The 23,451-nt window shown below is 41.3% G+C and overlaps 1 protein-coding gene across 2 annotated transcripts in view; it reads left to right on the forward strand.

Annotated features, from left to right (window-relative positions):
* Positions 1 to 23,451, forward strand: part of THADA (THADA armadillo repeat containing) — a 285,411-nt gene that overhangs the window by 136,473 nt on the left and 125,487 nt on the right. For both annotated transcript variants that reach the window (XM_072937807.1, XM_072937808.1), the window contains exon 29: positions 13,107 to 13,275. In XM_072937807.1, coding sequence (XP_072793908.1) covers positions 13,107 to 13,275 — 169 coding nt within the window. The remainder of the gene's footprint in view (positions 1 to 13,106; positions 13,276 to 23,451) is intronic.

Genomic DNA, 23,451 nt, shown 5'->3' on the forward strand with positions numbered 1-23,451 from the left:
TACCACCACTGAAACTGTATACTTGTAACACTAGTATTTTTTTAATTAGTGGTAGGATTTGAGGGTGTGTGTGTGTGTAATCTATTTTGTTTCATCTTCAAACTTTGTACAGAAGTCTCCATTGTGCATTCACTGGGACTATGTTAAATAATAGTTCACTAATTTGGTTTCTGTTTGTTCAAAATTCAGCATGATTCAAACAGAGATGAGTTGAAAATTACTTTTCACTATGGAATAAGCAAATTATCAAAATAAGCAAACATAAAAGATACCAGGAGGCAGGTCCAATCTACTCAAGATGGAGGAAAAATCTGTTTTGCCTTAATAATAACCACATGGAAAATTCTACTGCTAAATGCAAAATTTATTAAAGCTGGCCCAACAGATTCGGCATTGCTTGGTTGAATGGTGTGAGTTGTCAAGTGTACATAAGAGTTATAAAGTTGAACTTCTCTTAACATTTCAATCCTGGGATGGTAAAAATGTCTTCTAGTTGGGGCACACCGGATTTTGCAGCCACCAAGGCTCTGGAGTCAGACAGACCTGACTGTGACTCCCTGCTTGTCTACTCACTGCTTTGTGAGCTTGGTCAAGTTGCTTAACGTCTCTGAGCCTGTCCTAGAAGAGCATATGGAAGTTTTGGAACAGTTTCCTGGGGGGGAAAAAAATAAAGTTTTTGGTTTTTGATTTTTATGCAGTTAACTGTTAGGATTTAAGTGTTTATTGATTTGATTCTTTAAGAAAGCACAAGGAGAAGTTAGTTCTGGTTGTAAAAATTCAAAGGAAATAGCTAGGCTTGTTTAGTATGAGAAAGAGAAGGTTTGGGATGTTTTGGAGATGACGCTGGAGTCTGAGAAGGAAGAACAAAATGAGACGTATAACTTAGTAACATTTCTGATGAATGTGGGATGTTATTTTTAAAAAACAGCATTATTGAGGTATAATTGTTACATATAAGTTTAAACACCCACAAAACCATCACCAGTGTCAAGGTAGCAAACATGTCTGTCACCAACAAAAGTCTCCTTGTGCCCCTTTGTAACCTCCTCCAACAACCTGCCCCCATCACCTGGCAACAGCTGTTCTGTGTTCTATCCCTAGAGATTAATTTGCACTTTATGAAATTTATATAAATGGAATCATACATTATGTCTTTTATTTTGTCTGACTTTTTCACTGAGCATAATAATTTTAAGATTCATCCATGTCATTACATGTATTACTAGTTTCTTCCTTTATATCGCAGAATGGTATTCCCTTGTATAGATAGCTATACCACAGTTTGCTTATGTACTCGCCTGTGGATGGACATTTGTGCTGTTTAGTTTTGACTATTCCAAACAAAGTTGCTAGAAATATTCGTGTACAAGTATCTCTACGGACATGTGTTTTCATTTCTCTAGGGTAAACATCTAGGCGTGGAATGAGTGGGCTGTAGAGAAGGTGTATGTACATTTAACTGTTTAAGAAACTGCCAAATTATTTTCCAAAGTGATTGTACCATTTTACATTTCCACCGGCAGAGGATGAGAATTCCACTGGTTCCGTATGCTAGCCAACACTTGGTGTGCTCGGTCTTTTTAATTTTCTAGTGAGTGAGTAGTGACATCTCACTGTGATTTTAATTTGAACTTCCCTAATGATTAAGGACATTGAGCATCGTTAGATGTGTTTCTTTGCCATCCATGTATCTTCTTTGCTGATGTCTTGGCTCAAAGTTTGACTCAATTTTTTGTTGAATTGTTTTCTTATTATTTGGAATATGTTCTGGACACAAATCAAAAGGTGATGCTTTTAGGCATAGATTCATTTATTCCCCTGGCATGTAGAACCAGGAAAACAAAATTAAGTTGCAGCAAGAAAAGAGTATAATTATATTTAACGAAGTACTTTTTGACTGTGACATGAATGTGGGCACTAGAGCAACCAAAGGAGAATGTAAAACTTTCCCTGAAGGTATTTAAAAATAGGGTTGGGTTGGCAGTGGTCTATTTGGATGCAGTAGGGATGCTGATGTATGACTTAATTTACCTAATTATAGTCTTCATTTGAGATAAGAAACTTCCCTGGGGCAGATCTATTGCTAACATCTCAATATTCCTTGCTCTTTTGTGCTATTTTTTTTTTCAGGCCCCAAATTTCATGCAATTTCTTGGAATTTTTCAAAACTTTTCTTGTACTCTATGGTTTTTAAAAATTCTGTCTTTCTGATTTTAGCTTGAAGTGTTGCTATGAAACCTGAGGAGGGTCACTCAGGGGTATGAATTAGCTTTAGCAAAAAACAAATGGCAGTGTCTGGAGAGGAATCAGATTAAAAGCAATGCTCAAATTTCCCTCATCCAGCAGTAGCACAAATCACTGTTTTAGCTGCTAGTATGGGGAAGATTCGTTTAACTCTCTGTAGAGGCAAAATAATTAACTGGATTCTAGAGAAGAGGTTCTACGTGATTAAAGGAGTTGGGGCTGTTTTAGCCCATGGAAGGGAAGAAGAGTGGGGGTGATTTAATGACAGGATTCCAATATAGTTAATGAAGGGTTTTCCTGTGTGTAGAAAACACTGGTCATTTGTTCTCCAGCTCCAAAGAGTCTCAAACCAGAGAAAACTGGCCCCAACTATAGAAAGATTGAGTGTGGTTTGTGTTAGACATAAAACTTCTATTATCAGCCTCAATATTGTTATGAGATTAAGCAATGGAACAAGTCAAGAGAGGTCATAAAGATATTTTAAAATAAGAAAGATAGCTGTCTGCCTGGCATGTTTAAATGTCCATTGAGTTACAGTATTTTATTATTGAAGGAGACCTTCCAGATGACTTACTCTCATCGCCTTTTACAAAGGAGCATGTGAAAGGACATTATGAAACTTGCCTGTGGCCACGTTTAGATACTAATATTTTAATTTGAGGATGTTTTAAAAGTTGCTTCCCTTAAGGGACAATGTAAGAATTTCTGCTTCACAGTAGGTTTCGCTCCACCAAAACAGTCACTTAAAGCTAATGACTACGTGTATTATTTTCCCCCAATAAGCCCATGAAGATCCTGCCAATATACTGACCTGTGTCTGTTGTCATTAAAAATGTTAAAGATTTTTATTCTTGGACATTTTGAACTTGTCTCTAAATAAATACTGTACTTTGAAAGACTGTAGATGATTTGACCCAAGGTGGTCAGTATTGAGAGAGGACAGCAGAGGACACTGCCACAGCCTTTGGGGAGCCTGCCCCAGTCTGGTATGGCACTCTTCACAAACTTTTGGCTGATGGCTGTGCTCCAAAGACTACAGTTTCATGGATGACTATATCCTAGTGACTAATTTGCCTTCTTTAAAGATAGTACATTATCAAGCGTTAGGTTTTATTTTATTAAACACTAGTTAGAGCAGTAAGAAACACATTTAGGCCACCAATTCATTGTGTATGGGATCTGCAAATATGAGTTCTAACCATTGGAATTAATGGGATAAATTGCTTATAAAGGATTGCACATTCTTTACTACAACAGAAAGAAGTTGGCACAATGCAGTTTATTTGATTGTGGGTACATTTTATTTGGGTAACTCATCATTCTGTACATGTTCCCACTAGACCATCTAAAACAAAAGCTGACATATGTTTATATAGTATTATATACTTATTTCAAAGGGTTTATGTGAGTACTAAAAGTGAGATTAAATATTTGAAAGCACCTAGCATGTTGCCTGGCATCTTGCAGACACTCAGTAAACATTCCTACCTTCCTTTCCCTTTTCTTTCCTTAGGTTTTAGCAGGGGTATTGGAATCTTTCAGAAATATAACAAATCCTTGTGAAAAGGGAGGTTAATAAAATTGTTCACATTTGAAAGTGTTTATTTAAAAATTATCATCGGGGTATGTTAAGCACTCATTTGACTCACAGGATGCTTTGATTTTACAAGATTTTAATATCTTTTCGGAAAGACTCACCTGAAAAGTCAAGTTCTTTAGTCCAAGAAAAATTTACTCAGCACCTGTGTTTTGGCCACCCAGTATTGGGGTAGGTTTAGGGTGCTTTGAATGCCAGAATGAGGAATTTGTATTTACTGTGGTGATACCTATCAAGAGAGCTATCATAGCTTCTGGAACATATGACAGCTAAAAAACAAACAAACAAAAAAACCTTTTAAAAATGAGACCAAAAACATTCCTTTTCAAATCTTCCCCCTAAAATATATATATATATATTTAAAAGAAAAGAGTAAATTTTCTCTATACTTTTATGTAGTTTCTTAAATTGACCACCCGGTCTTGGATTTATGAACAGAAAACCTCTCACTGTAAATGTGGAACCCCATGCCCTAAAGGTGAATGGGGTGAGTTTCAACATTATGAAATCACTTAGAGAACTTGGCCTTTGAGCAGTGACCACAAGGGGACCCAGCCTGTTCAGGACTGTTTTCTCCAACCCATTCACTACCTGCAAGAAAAGGAGAAGACAGGCTGAGGCCAAGGTGTTATGTTCAGCTCCTTTAAAGACTGGCTACCTGAATGAGTTCATCCCAGGATCTTTTGTAGACCAGTGGCAGACACAGTGTGAGGGCTTCTGCCCTCTTAGAGCAGTGTGCAGCTCTTTCCCTAGGTCTGCACAAGCCGTAGCCCTCAGCTCCTGCCCTGCACACAGCTTATCCCAGCTTGAGAGCCCCGAGGGTAGATCCAGACCACTTTTCCAGCTGTCCATGAAGAGACCAGTGGACTAGTAAGTGGCTTGCTGGTCTAGGGTCCAAGATAAATCCACAGATGGACTGGGAGGGAAGACCATGCCAAAATTTCAAACTAAGTCTACTGGTTGTTTTCATCGTGTAAAACGTTTTATACCATTTATGATGGATTTTTTTTCACTTTATAATACTCCGTTTTATTTGGAGGAAAGACTGAAAGCAGTGATTCCCTTTGAGTCTCCAAGGCCTCCAACGTCTTTGTATATGTTGTTGCAAAGACTTTTCCATGTTTTTCCAAGTCAGGAAAGAATCGTTGTTAAGGTATAACTGCATTTCAGTGCTCCAGAGGAAAAAACCTTCTTTCCAGCTGTCTAGGCAATTTGGGTGGAATCTGAAAAATTCAGTTTCAAATTGTATTTGTTGTTGTCTAGGCAAAAAATAATGAAAGCATGAAGTGAAATTTCAGATGAAATATAATTTTCATACTCTATGCTTTTTCAGAACTCTTGTGTTCTGATATCAACAGGTAACCAGGGATTAGCATTCAGAAAGCATCCTTTCATTTATTTAAAACATGTTTGTAATTCTGAATAATTAAAGAGCATTATTCAAAGGTCTCTTTAAAGTAAGCAGCACACTGGATAGCTTACTGCGTCCCTGTTGGAAAATTCCCTTGCTTTGTTTCCTGACAGTGAAAGGAATGGTATGAATGCAACTAGCTGTTGCCACTGCATCCATGATCCTGTGTCCCTGCCACATAAGTGGCTGAGTGCTATGCCCAGTTCTTGCAGGGACAAGTGGAGGGATGTCAAAGTGATGGAGGCTAATTCCCAACTCCTGGCAGCTGCCGGTTTCACCACTTAGGGATTAACAGCCTATGGCTAGTCGCTGGGAGAAGCCTTGGTAACTTAGAGGCAGAGTGGAGGTGACCTTTAAATGGATGTGCCTTCTGCAGCTTACTCTCTGGTTGGTATGTCCCAGGGGGTTCACACTGCAGTTTTCAAGGTTCTATTGTGGCTTGTTAATTATTGACAGCATTTCTTCATAAAAATATTTTTAAAAGCTTTTAACATGTTGATGAGAGTTAATTTGCAAAGAGCAGTTATAGCTTTGAGCTGCCCAGTAGATGTTTAAGCTAAACATTCTAGCTGCAGATACATGTATGAATATACTTGTCCATGACAGCTGGAAATGGGCGATTTTTAACTTAACTACTGCCTACTGCCCCTATTCCCCCCTCACTATCCAAACCAAGGATTTTTTTTGAAAAATCAAACTTCAAAAGTCCTGAACCCATTACCCTTCCAAGAAATATATTTGAATAAAGAAATCCACGAGCTGTGCAGAGGGCAAGATCACAGTAAATGCAGCTTCTAAGTGCTGGTGGTTTGACTTGCAGGAAAAGGAACACGTAGTTCAGGTGGTGGTGGGTCCTTTGATGAACTGAAAATTGCTATAGGAAAGACAAGTGGAGAATCTGGCAACCTTGATGGCACTGGGCTCACCTGAGAATGTGCGAGAAAGGCTTCAGGAATGCCACGTTTAGAATAAAAACATATTTCACAGTGGCAGGATGCGCTGAACTGTTTTTTTGTTGTTGTTGTTTTTTCAGATTCACTGGTACAGACTTATTTTTTTCAGTGGTTTCTCTCTTTTACGCACACGCACGTATCCACGCATGAACATGTTTCCGAAGGCAAAAGTGAAACTAGGAGCCACACACGCTGAAAAGGAAACAGATGCCTTTGGTGAAACAGCATTAGAATTGACAAAGTAGAATTTGGAACCTGAAAAATAGAGGCAGTGGGCCTTGCATAAGTCATTTGGCCCCAGAGAAACTCAGTCTTCCTTCTCTCCTCTCCAGCTCCTTTGTGGGGGTGGAGGGTCAGGCCTTTGTGAGCCCTGAAGTCTGTTGGGTACAGCAAGCCTCTGTATTCTTGAGATGGAGAGCACTAAGAGAGTTTGTACTCAATGGATAAAGCTTTTAAGTTTGAAAGTTACTCCATCTACTTGATTCAATAATAGCTACCATTTATTGACCATTAACTTATCGGCATTATGTTTGAGATGCATTACCTCATTTAAGCTTCACAACAGCCTATGAAGTAGTTACTCTTCACTGTTTTATAGATGATAAAAATTTAGGAGGTTCACTGACCTGTCCAAGGTCACCCACTAGTAAGTGACAGGAGTTGGACTTAAACTGAGGTTTGCTGGGTTCCAGAACATGTTCTCAACTCTCATCTTACGTGCTATATTATTCAGAACTATAAAGACCCTGTTTCTTCTCTCAGGGTCATTTTGGTCTAGCTAACCTTTTGCCTGAGGGCTGCTGTGGGGAGTGCAAATGGGATGTGCCCCCTGCCCTGACAGCCATAAGCATGCTGTTGCAGTGATGGGGCATAGGACAGAAAGGGATTGACTGCCCAGAGGAGGTATGGTAAGGGTTTGTAAAAGAGGTGATACCTGGGCAGAGTTCGGAGAATGAAGAATTGTTCCCCAAGTGTACAAGGGCGAAAGGACATTCATTCCAGCAAGTGTGAACTGCAGTGTGCAAAGGCACAAGGTTAAACAATGATCGGCTTGACAGACCATATATAGAAAGTTTTTTTTTAATGTATATAGTATAATCTCAGCCTATTCCTCCCTCCCCTATAGAGATATCCTGCAAGATAGGGTTGTCTCAGCTTATAAGATTGTCAGTAGATGGCCATTCCACAAGAGCAGATGGCCATGCTCTATGAGAAATAGACCATATTGGCAAGCTTGAGAAATTTAGGGAGGGACTCAGGTGTAGGTCAGACATAGCTTCTTCAAACTCAGCCCAGCTTCCAAGTTGCTAACCCCTTGGTTAAGTAGAGGCATCTAGGGAAAGTGGATGATTATTTTCATCATCAGCAGAAGTTTGGAGGCTTGACTTCTGGAAAGTGAGGATCAGGACAGGATCTGGGCCTGGGAATGCTGAGGAACTGGGGAAACGTTAATTAGGTCAGTGAGGGAGAGTGGAAGAGGATATTGGCTGGCTTCTGAAGCCATTCTGCAACTTTTCTCAAGACTCCCACTCTGGTTCTCATGTAGTGAGGGGGCTCACTCAAAGCTACCAGGCTTTACAGAGTCCTCTTAGTTTGAAAGTACCTCCCCAACACTACCTAATAATGTTCTCTCAGCCATTCTGCCTTGTGAGGATTAAATGATGTAATACATGCAAAGCTTTTAACACTAAGTCTGGCCCTCATCGATGCTTAGTAAATGTTACTATCAGCGTCATCTTTATTGCCCTGCTTCACATTCTACCAATTAGGAACTAGTTGTATCCATAAATCATTCATACCTCAATGTGATTAGGGCAAACGAGTTACTTTGGAAACATTGGGCTCTTCCAAGGCCCTGAAGATTTTGAGGCTCTTTCAAGGCCCTGAAGATTTTGAGGCAACCTTAGACTGAATTTTGCAGCTGGACAAACCCTGATAGAATGCAGGGACTGGCGCTTGCCAGTTTTATGACCTAAGATATGTTGGGAAGCATCACTTTCCTCATCTTAAAATAGGGATGATGATGGTGACTTTATAATGAAGATTTAGTGAAGTAAATAGAACAGTGTGTCTGAAGTACATAGCCAGTCTTGTGCACAGTAGTCACTTAATAAACCTCAGTTCCCTTTTGATTGTATGCGCTGGGGGCAGTTTGAGTTCATGGAGGGAAAGACACAGACCTGGAGAGGACACCTCTTTCTTGCCAAATGCAAATGTTCCTTCTGCCTGATCCCACTTAGTCACAGTTGGACCATGAACTGCTAGACCACCCACCCTCCTGTCTGGTGACCCACCTCTGTTCTGCAACAGCCTACACTTATTTCTTATATTCCCCAAAAGCATTGGCTGATTGGCCTGTATTTTTCCACTAGACTAGATTCCCTGTGGCCTGGGCACCGACTTTGCTCTGATTCTCTGGTACCCAACCCAGTGCATGTTTGTGCATGTCTCCTTGCCTAACCTGCAGGTATGGATGATGTCCAGCCACTTACCTGTGAAATCTTTCAGGAAAACTGAAACAGATTCTGAGGGTAAATAGCAGAGGGAAACACTTGGAAAAAAGCTTAGCCGTCACTCTGTGAAACTAGATGATCTCAAGTGTGGTATTTGCCTGCTCTGAATACTATATTCTAAATTTTCCAGGGTCCACCAGAGTTCCTGAAGTCCACAGGTGTATACCACCCTCACTCAAAGGTCCTTTATCTCCTCCAGAAAGTAGTTCCAACTCTCCATCCTGTTTTCTCTTCTGTGCCGCTGCACACCCCCATGTCTGTCTCCGTGGGTACTGCTGATTTGTGAGCATGTTCGTTATCTACTGACCTCCCCTCTAAGCTGGTAGTTCCCCATGAGCAGTGTCCTGTTCCCCATTCCCACGTTTCTAAAGCAGAGCACATACCTGACAGTCACACTGTGTGCAAAGGAGCAACTGGAGATTCTTGACCTGGGTCTGGGAAACACTGCCCCAAGGGTTCTGAATGTGTGTCATGAACCTCCGGAAATTGTATAGGAAATTGTACGTGTATGTTCATAAATCTGCTTCTCTTTTGAGAGAATCCACAGTTTACATTAGATTCTGAAATGTTTTCATGATCCTACAAATGTTAAAAAAACAAAAAGAGCCAACACCCTAATTTAGAGTTTTTCCATATACTTGTAAATTAAAGCTTGTGTTTATTAGCTGGAAGATACTTTAGTGTTCCCTCGATATCCAGGTGTGAGCCTTGGCTTGGAAGAGCCCACAGACTCCATCTTGGAGCCAAGGCTGGCAGTTCTGGCCTGGACACTGCTGCTTACACATCATTGAGGGTCCAGTTAGCTTTTCTGAGCTTCAGTTTACTTTTTATCTGTGAATTTAGGTTTATGATGCCCTCCTGTGCTACAGGACTGCTGTAAAGAGACCATGGGTGCAGACATGTTATAAAACTGCCAAGGGCTGCACAATTGTGGGATGCAGGTCTTACCATTACAGATGTGTCATATCTCCTGTTACACGGGGACAAGGACACAGTAGGCAGTTGAGAAATACATGATTATAATGAACATGGAACGGGTTTATCGGAGTGAGAGGGGTGGAGGTTTAAAGACACCAGCATCTGCATGTCCTGCAATGTTTAGGCCTAGAACACAGCTAGGGATACTGAGGAAAGGATTTTAATCTATGGTAAAAGAAGAAATGACCTTTGAGATTCCAAACCCATTTGCTTTATTTTCCAAAGAATTGAGACTAAGAGAATAGACGCTGCCCACTTCTTTCAGCAGAGGTCCAGAGTCCTCAACACTTTATTAAAAAACAATTTTTTTTATTTTGGGGGGAAGATAATTAGGTTGGTTTGTTTGTGCATTTATTTATTTAATGGCAGTACTAGGGATTGAACCCGGGACCTCGTGCATGCTAAGCACGTACGCTACCACTGAGCTATGCCCTCCCCCTGTCCTCATCACTTTATAATGGAGGCGGAAAAATCCCCTTGCCATCATATCATCACTTTGTTGTCTTATCTTTTTTAAGTGGTACAGCATTCACACCACAGTCTTAATTCTCTCACTGAGGCTACGGAGAGCCCTGCTATTCCTAGAATATGCCAATCCTGTCTTAACACAGGCATAATGCAGTGTGAAAACTTTGTATTTCCCAGGTACCTTACTCCTTGGAGTGTTCTCTTAGCCACCACCTCGAAACACTGGGTATAGTTTGTTGCCATCACCGTCAGCTCGACAGACCCAGAAAGGTGACGACGACTTGTCCAAGTCACCAACCTCAGGGTCCGAAGTAGGACAAAAGTCTAGGGGCTCTGATTGTCCTTATAGATTTTGTGTCTCTGAAAAGCCTCTCTGCTTGACATTGGCACCTTCAGCGAATCAAACTAGATGACTGTATCTATTCCCCTAGGGCTGTAAAGACTGTGTTTATATCCCTCACACTCCAGGCCACATATACCTGGAGAAGGTAAATCTCATCAGACCCCCTCTCTGCCCCCAAAGACTGACAGAAGTAGCCTGGAAGTTTTGTTTTGTTTTGTTTTTTGCTTGTTATTTGTGTGCGTGTGTGTGCTGACTGGACTCTGTCCTTCCATTTAAACAATCTGCAGTAAGAGAGGAGTTTGAAATTACATTTAGTCATTGCTTTCTAATGAATGATACCTAATTAAATATTACTTTAAAAATAGGCTTCTCTTTTTCTGTAATTGCATTACTCTTTAGAGGGGAGGTTTTGTTTTATTCTTTAACCTGATTGTGTGCTTTTGGAAAGTACCCTAGGACAGGGTATCTGAGAGCAGGAAATTCTGGCACTCTTCCTACTTTCCATTCTTTCTCCTGTGTGGATGCCAGAGATCTTTGGGAAATCATCATTTGCAAAAGGTCAGGAGCAAAAGGAGGGGCATTCTTTAGTGTACAGTTACTGCTAATTAGAAGCTAAACATCTGTAACCATGTCAGAATTCTTTGTATTAGAAAAGAAACATCTATACACAAGAGCCTTTTCGGTAACATAAAACACACTCTTAACACAGTGTGTGCGTCGGACGGCTCGGGGGACAGACAGCCTAGGAAGCTCCCGACAAATGACTGTGCTGAGTGAGGTCATTTGCTAATTAAATCTCAGAGCTTTTTCCCAGTATTTTCTTTTCTCCGTCAAATGAAGCTTTCTCACTCACTCCCCCAACCCACCATGGGCCAAAGCAAACCTTTTACTGCATTTGCCAATTATAGATCAAACATTTAATCATTTTAAAGGAAAAATAAATGAGAAAATGGGCGAGTTGGCAAAATCCAGTCAAAAACCATTGGGAGTTCTCTAGCTGCCTAGTGTAGCCTCAGCCTTCAGTGCCTTCTCACGACATGTTGTAAGGGGAGCATGTCTCCGTCCTCAGAATGTGTGCTGATGGGCCCATCTCACGGACCTACTGTCTTAGGGGGAAAAAAAAATGACACAATGTTTTGACCCACTGTGTACCTCTTTCTCCCCTCTCCCTACTTCCTCCTGCCTCCCCATGATGAAATTCTGCTTGGATCATTACATTTGTACAGGAATTATATCTGTACTTTTATTGTCATATTAAGATAAATGTCAGTGATGCCCCTGGGGTGTTGGGAGCATTTCTGTTATACGGCTTTGTCTCTCCACTTGCTAAGCCTAAATGGCCACATGGGCCTAATGGCCCAGATCTTACCAGTAATTTTTCTTGGAATGCTTATTAGTTTGGGGGAAAAAACAAACAAACAAACAAGATGCCAAAAAACCCAAGGGGCCATCTCTTTCCCCTGCAGAGTCTGCTGTCTTCTGATCTTCCCCATTCTTGGCATCTAAGGTATTTATAAAAGTTGAGTTTTTTTTTGTTTTTGATGGGATGAAAGATCATAAAATCTAGAGAGTTCTAGTCAAGAATTTATTTAAGCTAGGACTTACCATATTGGGTTTTCCTTTCAAAGAAGACTCTGTCTGTGAAAGCTCTCAAGTGCACGATTTCAACAAAATGGTTGTGGACGCTCAGGTTCTGAGTGTTTACAAAAAAAGTCAAGAGGCCCTTAGATGACCTGCCTTTCCAATGACCTTTGTAGAATCTCAAAAGACCACTTGTCCATGACTTTCACTTACTTAAGAACTGGCTCTTTGGGTATGAGTCAGCCCAAGAAGCAAGGATATGGTGACTCGAGGGTCCATCTCTTACTCTTACGACAGTAAGTTCCGAGCATATACTCTGCCATTACGATACCCCCCAGCCTCAGTTCCAGTGTTATTTGTGAGCCTCTACTTCAGCCAGACACAGTGACCTCGAGCATGTCTACTTTTGCTTTACACAACCGTCCCTGGTTGAAACAGCTGCTTGCTTTCTTTCAGCATACTTGAATCACGCTTGCTTTCCTGAGCTCCATCCTTCTCAGTACTACAACTCACAATGCACAGTCTCATCCTCCTGCAGCCAAAACGTCAAGATCACTTACTTACCATTTTTCCAGTACTGTCTCATGCTTCCGGTTATCTTTTCAAATGTACTTCTCATCTTGCCAACCAGAGTATGAGCTCCTCAAACACAGAAGTGTCTATCATTTTTCCTGAATTTATCGTGGTGCAGTTGTTCACCATGAGTGCCCACTAATTCGTTTGATTGCTGAGGAGCAAGAGTCTATTGTCTTATTTCCAAACCCTGTCTGCGTTTATCCCTATGATAGAATCATAGATGTTAATGATGTTGATAAGAAAAGCAAAGTCACCTGTAGAACTAAGGAAAAAACAAAACATCATTTGGAATAGGAGCAACCCCTCTCCTCCACACCTCCCCCACCCCCACTCACCCCCGCCCTTGCATGTGCCAGCCAGAGCTAGATGGAACATCAGCATGTGCAAAGGGACAGATACGGAAATGAGCATCGAATGGTCTTGTGTTTTTCTTTCTTTCCAGATGTGGTTGCTCACCTGTCTACCGCTCCCGGGAGATGGCAGCTCGTGCCCTGGTCCCGTTTGTTATGACAGATGAAATCCCTGATACCATCCGAACTCTGTTGGCCAAACTCCCTGACTGCACTGACCAGTGTTTCCGGCAAAACCATATTCATGGGACACTTCTCCAGGTAAGTTAAGTCCCTTTTTGTGACTTCTGTCAAACACTACCGGATGAACTTTGATACTGTTAGCAGGTAAAGATTTGATACACAAGCTTTTAGCTCTATCTGTGGAACTTTTTTTGTTGCTGAAAGAACAAGTCTTTCCTCAGTGTGCTTTTTTCATCGTCAGCATGAATGCAGGGTCACACTCTGATTCAGTCAAATCACCTTTTGCATTAAAACCTAGGTTTTCTGCAGCATGCTTTCCCCCTTGGACTTACCTCTCTGAATCAGATAGTTCTGTCTTTTCCATCAAGTATGCCTGCAGAAAATTCTGGGCCACTCCTTGTTTCAGGGTGAAGTTGTGAGCATTCCTTGAAAGAGAGGTTAGTCCAAGAGGCACAGGGAGGGCTGTACACATCAGGGAGAGTCTGCCCTGCGGCATAACACATAGTACATGAAGTAGCAAACCCTACTTTCCTATTTTCTCTGTGCAACGAAAAAGACTTTTATTTTGAATAAATATACAAAATATTTATTGCTTTTAACTAAACAGTTCTAGAAAAGACTCAGTTACAACAAAGGATTGAGAAATAGACTTCTTATTGAAAATGTCTTTTGTTAAACCCTAGCTGTCAACCTGGGGACAGGTGGTACTGGTGAGAAGCTCTGCTGTTCGTGTGGCTGCTATGGTCACTCACAGTGGGGTGGGGCTGGGGTGGGATTTACATAGCAGGTCATGTTTCTGATTTCTGAGTAGATCTAAAAGATGGCCTTGAGATTCAAATGTATGTTGTAAGTTTGAGATCCACACTGCCGCCATGGGAGGCAGTATGTAGAGTGCTTCAGGGCATGTGACTCTGGATCCAGACTAGCCTGGGTGTCGTTCTCACATCCATCACTCACTGTTTGTACATTTATGTCTTCATTTTTGAACCAAAGATAATAGTAGTGTGTAAATGAATTCATGCATATAAAATGCTTAGAGTAATACTTGGGACATAATAAGATACATAGATAGTCATTATTATCATAGTTTTAATGAGACTGTACTATAATGAGAACGAATATTTTTAGTCACTAATTCCATCTAGGTAAGAGATGGCCGTGAGATCCAAATATATGTTATATATGTTATAAGCTATCTAGATGTAACATAGACCTGTTTCGTTGCCTGCCTTCCTGGTGGTTTTATTTATTCAACAAATATTTGTTGAATGGCTCCTACATACTACTGTGTCATAGTCAAAATAGTGATAAGTCGGTTCTTGCGTTGGAGTCGAGGGGAAAAAAAAGACCAGAAAATGGGCAATCACAAAGTCATGTGCTAAGGGAAGACATCGCAGGGCCACCCGACTGGTCTTGGGGAAGTTGGGGAAAGCTTCCCAGAGAAAGTGACATCTAAGCAGAGAGCAGAAGTTGGCCAAGGGAAGGGAGAGAAAGAGCCTCCCATGCAGAGGAAACAGCATATAGAAAGGCTCAGGCTGGGTGGGAAATCAGTCCATCTGGGAAATGCAGGGTTGAGTGGGACTTAAGTTCTAGGTTGGCAGGTCTTAAACTGGTTTTAGGACCTCTCTACCCTCTTAAAAATTTTTGAGGATCCCAAGGAGCTTTTGTCTTTCAATATTTAACCAGAAACTAAAACAGAAAATAAAACACAAGTACTCACAAGCACACATTCCATTAGTCATTACAGAGGTGACATCATCACCCACCTCTATTGTACACTTGTGAGAGAACGAGAAGGTAAAAAGAAAGTAATGTCTTAGTGTCATTTTGAAAATAGTTTAATCTGATAGAGCTTCTGAAAAGATTGTGCAAGCCCCAGGGGTCCCAGACCAGGTCCTCTGGTCTGTGTTCTGTATGTTATGGATCATTGGTGGTTTCTTTAGTCCAGACTCTTAAGCACTTATCTCCCTTGGTCCTCGCTACTTCCTTGTGGTGAAGAGAGGGGCAGAGACTACTATCTGGGTTGTAGAGATGGGATCCTGAGACCCACAGCATTCTGTCAGTCTCTGCTGTGTCTTTGAAGGGAAGGGGCTGACAATTATAAGTAACGCAGAACAGGCTTTTCAACCATTTATAGAGGATGCAGCTGAGTTGGAAGGAACGCTCAGACTGTCAAGGGGGATCAGCCTTCAGGTTTGCTTTATTGAAGACCCGCTCTTGGCTGAGCTTGGAATTGTTTCTTTGGCTTTTTCACCAGTTGTACAAATGGCCCTCCCAGCCTGGTTTCCTATGCACACCACTCACAGGTCTAGCTTGTGTTTCACTAGTCTGCCCAGCAACAAAATACGGTCTTTTGCTCTGTCTCTGGGCTGCCTTTGATATTCTCAAAGTTTCTTCTTCAGCTACATAATATGTGAAACATCGTGGGAAGGTAAAAACCATATACCTCTGGGGTAGTTGTGGCTCTTGCTCTTGTTCCTGAGTGTTGGGGAGATGAAGGGCTTATTAGGGGAAAAAAACAACTATATGGGTGTTGGGTGTTGGGTATTGTATTCATGTTTGTCAGACAGATTCCTGTCTTTACCAAGATTGGCTTATACCCTAGTTGAAAAAAGGAAGTCAAAGGCATGTGAAAATCTTTCTGTCATGTCTGTCCGGGTATCTCATCTGTGTTTTAACAGTTCTGCTTCACCCTGTTGTTCTTTGTGAGGAAAGCATACGGGGTTAAGATGGGGAGGCCTCTTCCGCTCTTTCCCTTCTACAGCTAATAGATTCCTTCTCCACATAAAGGTACCTTTGAAATCAGTAAAAGACCTGCACCTGGAAAAGAGATGGTAGGAACTGAAAGGAATGGGAATCTCCATGGGACTTTCAGAGCCAGCTAAGTAAATAGAAAGTTGTTATTTTTTTCAAAAGCAGGAAATCATTTTGTAATCAGAAAACAAATTCTTTCACAGAACATTTTCTTGAATTATACATTTTGACTTCCTTGAAAAATGTTGACATGAATATATCAAACCCCAGAGTGTTTCTATAGTATACCTTGAAAACGAGAAATATGCTGATCTCGGAATTTTCAGGGACTGTGGAAGAAAGACTCAAATTATAGGACATGCAAAAAAGGAAAGAACATGTGGGATTTGTTTTGTAATCATTTGAAAACCCAGAGGCTCATAATTGCCATGTTGAAATAGATGGAAGTAATGCACCTCCGAAAAGGTGAGATTATCCCGCAGGTTCACAAGAGCCAGTGGTAAATGACATTAAGTCTCAGTGAAGGCTAGAAAAGCGCCATGGACATTACCTCATTTGGGAACAACACTGGCAGGGCTACCCTGTCTTTTAAGTAGAATTAAACGTCTGTTTTTATTGCCAGAATCCTTCATGTTGGGGACTTAACATTATTACTAGGTTACTTATCACTCCCAAGAAATCATGCTAGAGTTTGAAAAGTTCTCTTGTACTGAGGAAGAATTTGGCCAACAATCATGAGGAAGGGTTTTTTCTGATTCCTGGGTCCTGAACTCACCTTTTGGTAAGTTTCTTAATGCTTAAATATACAATTTGAAGCAAAAGGTTGAATTTTGAGTTTTTTCATTTCATGTCTCTGCTCTTGCTTTATTTAAACTCTTTTATATGGATAAGGTGAAGTGTGTACTTGAGGAAATTTTGCTTCTATTAAAGCAGAAAACATTTCTGCATTTACCTGTACATTCTAGGCAAAGGTATTCTTTTTCCCTTCAGTTAATCCAAATAATCACCACAGTTCTACACACCCCTTTGCTGATACTAAATTTTCTCAGTTTTTACCAGCAGGATCTGTTGAACACTTTAATTCTTTTATTCTGTCTCCCACACCTCCTGCCCTGCCTTGATTTGGAGCCTTGACTTCTGCATTTGAAAATTCTAGGTCAAAAAGATTCCACTTTTCTGGCTGTGGGGCTGAGCAGTAGTGCTGCATCCTTGGGTTAACATGAAATATTAGCCAGGGATGGGCTTCAGACGGCCTAGGCCCATCCACTTGGGAAGTTTGTCGTAAAAGAAGTAAAATGAACATTTTGAGCACCTCCTGTGTTCCACATGAATTGCACGTGTGACTTCATTAATCCTCCCGGCCACCCTACATGGTGGACGTTATTCACACACACACACACACAGGTCTCTGTTTCTGTGTGTTTCTGTTTCTGATGAGGAAAATGAGGTGAGCCTGGAGAGTGACTTACGTCAAGTCACCGAGGTAGGGCAGTCAGGGGTAGAGAGAAGACATTAAACTCTAAAGCCTGCGCTCCTTGTCTCTTTAGAACTCACTGCCTCTCTGATAATTGATGTGAATAATGACTTTTTATGCCTAGGGAAACCAATAGCACAAGGAAATATATATAAGATCTTGTAGTAGCTCACAGTGAAAAAGAATATGAAAATGAATATATGTCTATTCATGTATGACTGTAAAATTGTGCTATACACCAGAAATTGACATAGCATTGTAAACTGAATATAACTCAATAAAAAAATTTTTTTAATAAATAAAAATGCTTTTATTAAAAAAAAAAGAGAGAATCCCTGTTTGCTCTGTTTTTAAACTCTTGTCACTCTGGTCTCCTTAAATCTAATTTGATACGATACTACAACATTGTCAACAAAGACGTCCATCAGGATTATAAAGAGGGGCAGAGGAAGCCAGTGAAACCCTGAGAAGCTAGAGCTGTTAAAAGACCTTTAAGTGTACTTATTGTACCTTCCCTCCCTCTGCTCATCTTTCTCTTCATTTCTCTTTGGTCTCCCGTTTAGTACCCCTAACCTGGAAATATGGAATCCTCCCTTGGGGCCTAGATTATAGCCAAGTTCATGGTTGCCACACCTTCTGTCAACCTTAAGGGTGTGACAAAACCTCTCAGACATGGGCAACCATAGGAATTGTAGATCTTAGGCCTGGGAGCTGACGGGACCATAAAAAAGTGGTCAAGATTGAATTCAATTCAGCAGACACTGTGGAACACCTACCCTGTTCCAGACACAGTGAAAACACCAGTTTGCCCTTTAAGGCTCTTACCTCCCAGTGTGGGGAGCTGTGGGTTAGAAACCAGGTGAGCCAATTAAACCCTCAGCGGACCAGGGAGCATATGAATAGCAGAAATGAAGACAAGGGAAAAGATAAAATAGCCAAATGGGCATCTGTCATAAAAGGAGACTGAAGCTGCGACTTTCTTAGTCCGTAACACCCTGATATGCTCTGTGTTAGGGCTGGCGGTAGGGTCTTTATAGGGGTGGGTACAGGGATGCTGGGCTCGGAGGGACAGCATGAGGACGAAAATAGAGGCAGATCTTGGTACTGCCTTTGTGGAAAAGAAAGGCAGAAAATCAGGAAAGAAGTAAAGATAGGCCAGTTTGGGGAGAGGGTAGAGCTCAGGGGTAGAGTGCATGCTTAGCATGCTCAAGGTCCTGAGTTCAATTTCCAGTACCTCCATTATAAATAAACAAACAAATGAACAAAGACACCCCCCCCCAAAAAAAACCCAAACAATGAAACAAACAAACAAATATAGGCCAGTTTGGGCAGCTAGTTGTCTGAAGGAATCACTATTCAAGAAACAGGGATAAGACCAACCACCCTTCACTCTCTGCTGTAGAGGGAAGCAGTGGAAACAGCTAGAAAATGAGTGGTGGAGGTAGCCTTAAGTTTACATTCTAATGGAGTTTTGTAAATAAGGAAGCGAACATTTTTAGAAAGAAAAAAATTTTAATTAGTATTGTTGCATTGCAACTTACGATTTAAATATAATTTAAAAGAGTGATCAGTCCTATCTTCTTAAAATGTGATGATGTAAGACGGCACTTTATGCTTAAAGAATTTTAATGTCTTTTGCATATTTCTTAAAAGCACAAAATTGTGAAACACAGAGTAGAAATTCTCTCCGGCAGTCCAGAAGTGGAACATTGCTTGACAAATTCCACTTGGCAACTCTAGCTTGGCCTATCTCTGTTGTTTACTTTCTACACAGAAAAAATATAATTTCAGAATGGAAAATGAAAAACAAAAGCATGAAATTATGCTGATGTTGTAAGTTATAAATAGATTGCTGGTCAGTGTGCTTTTTTCCTGGAGTGAGTCATAAAGAAAATGCTCACTCTTGTCAGGAGTGGCCAGATTTACTCATTCTTTCTGAGGAGTTGTGTTCGTGTGAAGGGAGAAAAGTGTAAGTTAGGAGAAAAGTGTTAGGAAGGTCCCCAAGTCCAGGAAGGGCTAAGATGGAGCTGCTCCGATGGCATGGTTGTAGATGCGTCAAGCATGTATTGATTCCTTCTGCTCCCAGGGAGTGTGAGTGGGACCTCGGCTCCAGGGACTCACCTGCAGCATCTCTGCATCCCAGAGTGCCAGAGAAAGTCTTTTCTGTGTGTGCCTTGACTTGAACAGGATTGGGAAGCACTGGGCTCTTAAAGAAAAAAAAAAAATAAAGAAAAAACTAAATCTTGTTAAATCTTACCTTTTGGCAATGTATTCCCATCTGGATATAAGCCCAGAAAAGTTATTTTTAATTAAAATGCTACTTTTGAAGATGAATTAATCTCTTCCTTATAAACATCAAAAGGCTTTTATTTGGTGTGTGTTACCTAGGGAGCTTTCTCTGGGTGTGGGAGACAGCTTTTAGCTGCCAGGTTCGGAGCACTGACTGGAGTGCACCGTCATCGTCACTCGCCAGTGCCCTGTTGCTGAACTCGTATCAGCCAGGGGTATGTGGAGTTCAGAGCTTTGTCAGCCAATGTATCCCCAGCCTTTTGTTACTATTTAGAATTAGAGTAGGAAAAGTAATGGTAGAAAAGAATATATGTATGTAAGAATATATGTAGATGTACATGTACGTGTACCTACAGACCTGTGTACACACGCATACATATAAATACATACCAGTTATGGAGTGTGTGTATCTATATTTGGGGAGGATTGTATTGAGTACCTGTGGAGGCTCTTCTGGATGATGGATATTATTCCCATCATACTGATGAGAAAGCCAAGGGCTAGAGGGGTTATGAGGTTTGACCAAAGTTACACAGGATGAATGGTCAAAGTAGAGCTGGGGGGTCAAAGCTTTCCAGTTTGTGCAGTTTACCACTATTCCATATGACTCCTCTGGCAGAGTAGAAAGAACACTCTCAGGCAAGAGTGACTCTTCTCTGGGACTTTCAAGGTGTCGGGTCCAATGGAAGTTGACATGGTCTCTTTATGTGTTCATTCAACACCCATCGGTGGAGCACTGCCCTAGGTGTTGGAATACATCAGAGAACAGAAGAGACAGCCCCTGGCTCTCAAAGATCACTGCTCTCAGAGTGTGCATTCTAGAGGCAGGGAAACAGACAATAATAAATGACATTATATTAAGGCTTACTCCAATTTATTCGAATAAGTATAATAAATAAATAAAGTATATCATTTATTAGAAGGTAATCATTGCTGTGGACAGAAAGAACAGTAGAGTGGGATAAGGGGAATCAGGAATTGGTAGGAGGAGGGCAGGTGGCAGTACTGAATGAGGTGTCAGAATAGTCACTGTTGAAAAGATGACACTTGAGCAAGTCCCACCAAAAGACAAAGGAAAACTTTATTTTTTTTAAATAAAGTATAAACATCTTTTCTCCAGAAATGGAGTTGGTTACACATGTCTGTATGTTCAAGACTTCCTGTAACCATAGAGAAGTGCCTGCCAACATAGTAGGCAGTGGTGGATACACAGGACCAGGAAGGATGCCATTGCTTTAGAAGCCTGGGTGCTCTGTGAAGTCCACAAACTGTACGTGCAGATTAGTGGGGACTACGCAAAGTCCTTTCCCTAGAGGATCACAGCCAGTCAAGTCAGTCTGTTGTGGTTCCTGTGAGCTTAGGCAGAGAGGAAAGTGTCTGTCACATCACCTCCTCTCTCTCCAGGATGATCTTTACTTTAACCGTCTGTCTGTGACTGGGCCTTAGCGACATGGAATAAAATGTAGAGAGTGTTTGTTTATTCCTTTATTTAGCCAGTGGCTATTGAGTGGTTATTAAGTGCATAATACTAGGCCAGGCGCCACAGAAAATACAAAGAAAAGTTAATATATAACACATTCTCTGCCCTCCAGAGGCTTGTGAGCTGCCACGGAAAACAAGCCATCCACACCACAAACCTAACAAGTGCACGGAGACTCTCGGCTGTGGTGTGTGCCAGGCAGGTGGCCGAGATCACGTGTCTGAGAGGAGTGCTCAGAGAGGCTTGTGGGAGAAACCTTTAAACCAGTTTTCTGTCGTGGAGACAAGGGACTTGGGGGGAGCCGTGGCACGGAGGAGGGCGTGCAGAAGGTGTTCGCAGGGGAAAGGAGTAGACTAACGCGGAGTGCATCGGGAGGGATGGGGTGTGTGGCCTTCAGAGCGTGGTGTGCAAGGCAGAAAGGTGTGCAGAAGAGCATGTTGGCATGTTACTTCTTTTCTCTCATCCTTTTCACTGCTATTTTATATCAGACGTATAATGTACAGAGTGTATTAATACAGTTGTATATCATTTCTGAATAAATAAGTCTCCCAGAGCTGGGAGCACGTGCTCAGAGGGCATTCCAGGCGGTGAGTCAGAGCGTGGGCTCTGGAGCCAGATGGAGTTCCCTCTCCATCCTAGCTCCGCCGCTTGCTGGCTGTGCTATTTTGGGTGAATTGATTTCTGTGCCTCTGCTGCTGCTTCTGTAAATGGGCAGATAAAACTACTGCACAGGTTGGCTGTGGGGATTAAGTGAATGAACTAATATGTGGGTCGTGCTCAGCAGGGTCTCTGGCATATAGTAAGTGTTCAGTGAACGTTAGTTGCTATTAGCACTACTTGGTGTTCCACCATCACCACTACCCCCGTTAGGGGTTTATGATCCAAAAATGTGAGGACCACTGATGCAGATGGTGAGTGAAAGATTTTGAGCTAAAGAAAGCAGCAGCTTAGAAAAATTAATGTCATCTGTTGAAATAATATTGTAAAAAATGTAAGACTCCCTACTGATCCGTGAATGTGTGCATAAGAGAGAAAAAAGCTGATGTTCAGCCATTGTGATGCTGTTTGTTGGCATGCCTCACAGAGGTTCCTCTGCTCAGTTAGCATCTTCCACCTTCCTGTACATTCACGCTGAAGATGATAAGAGCTGAGATTAGTTCTGATTATTAAGAGCTGAGTTCCTGCCTATCAGGTTATTATTCCTTGCACCTGTTTTGTTTTGAATTACACCCCCTCCCTCAGACCCCATCAGAAGCCTGATGAATCTGGAAAGGAACACCATCACACTGTCCCGGACAAAGGAGTCTTTTACCATTCGAAGGGGGAAATTTGAAGTTCACAAAGTGAAAGGAAGATACAGGATCCTCCCGGGTAGATTAATCTACCACTTCTCCGAGTTCATCTTGGAAGACACTTTCCATCCCCTCCCCACCTTATTGTTTGAGACTTTTATGACAGAAGATAATTCTGAATGTACTTTAAAAACACAGCAAAACAGAACACACGGTGGGCACGTTAACAGGCTTCTGATGTTTCCCAGAATTCCTATAAAATATCTGATGGTTTGTGGTCCCATTATGTGACACGATATGTTTGGTGGGCCTCCGTCCCATGAAAATAGCATTATTTGTTGTTTGGTTTTGGCTATGCCAGTCTAATAGGCAAAAGCAACACCTTATTAGGGAACTGTTTTGAGATTTCAGAGCACATGTGCTTGTTGCATAGCCCTTGGATTTACTTAGAGCACCCAACAGATTCCAGTTCCTAAGAACTCGGTTGGCTGTTTAAAAGCACCGTGGTTGAGAATAGCCAGACAATTTGACAGCCCCTTAGAGGCCTGAAGTAAAATCAGCCCCTGGGCCTAAAGGAAAGTTTAAATAAGCAATAAAACTTTCCATTTTAAACTATATTATTGTTCATGACATTCATATATTTCTCTGTACAGTTGACTCTTGAACAGTGTGGGGGTTAGGGGTGCCAACAAGTGTGCCATTGAAAATCCACATAAAACTTTTGTCTCTCCCACCACTAAACTGCTTAATAGCCTACTGCTGCCTTCCTGATAACACAACAGTTGAGTAACAGATATTTTATGTAAGTATTATATTCTGTATTCTTATCATTAAGCTAGAGCAGAGAAAATGTTAAGAAATCACAAGGAAAATACTTTTATAGTACTATACACTACATTTATCGATACTATTAAGTTTGCATAGTCTGTTTACAAGATGAATCTTCTGTCAGTATCTGTATCAGT

Source organism: Vicugna pacos, chromosome 15 (assembly GCF_048564905.1).
Source record: "Vicugna pacos chromosome 15, VicPac4, whole genome shotgun sequence".
Lineage (NCBI taxonomy): Eukaryota > Metazoa > Chordata > Mammalia > Artiodactyla > Camelidae > Vicugna > Vicugna pacos.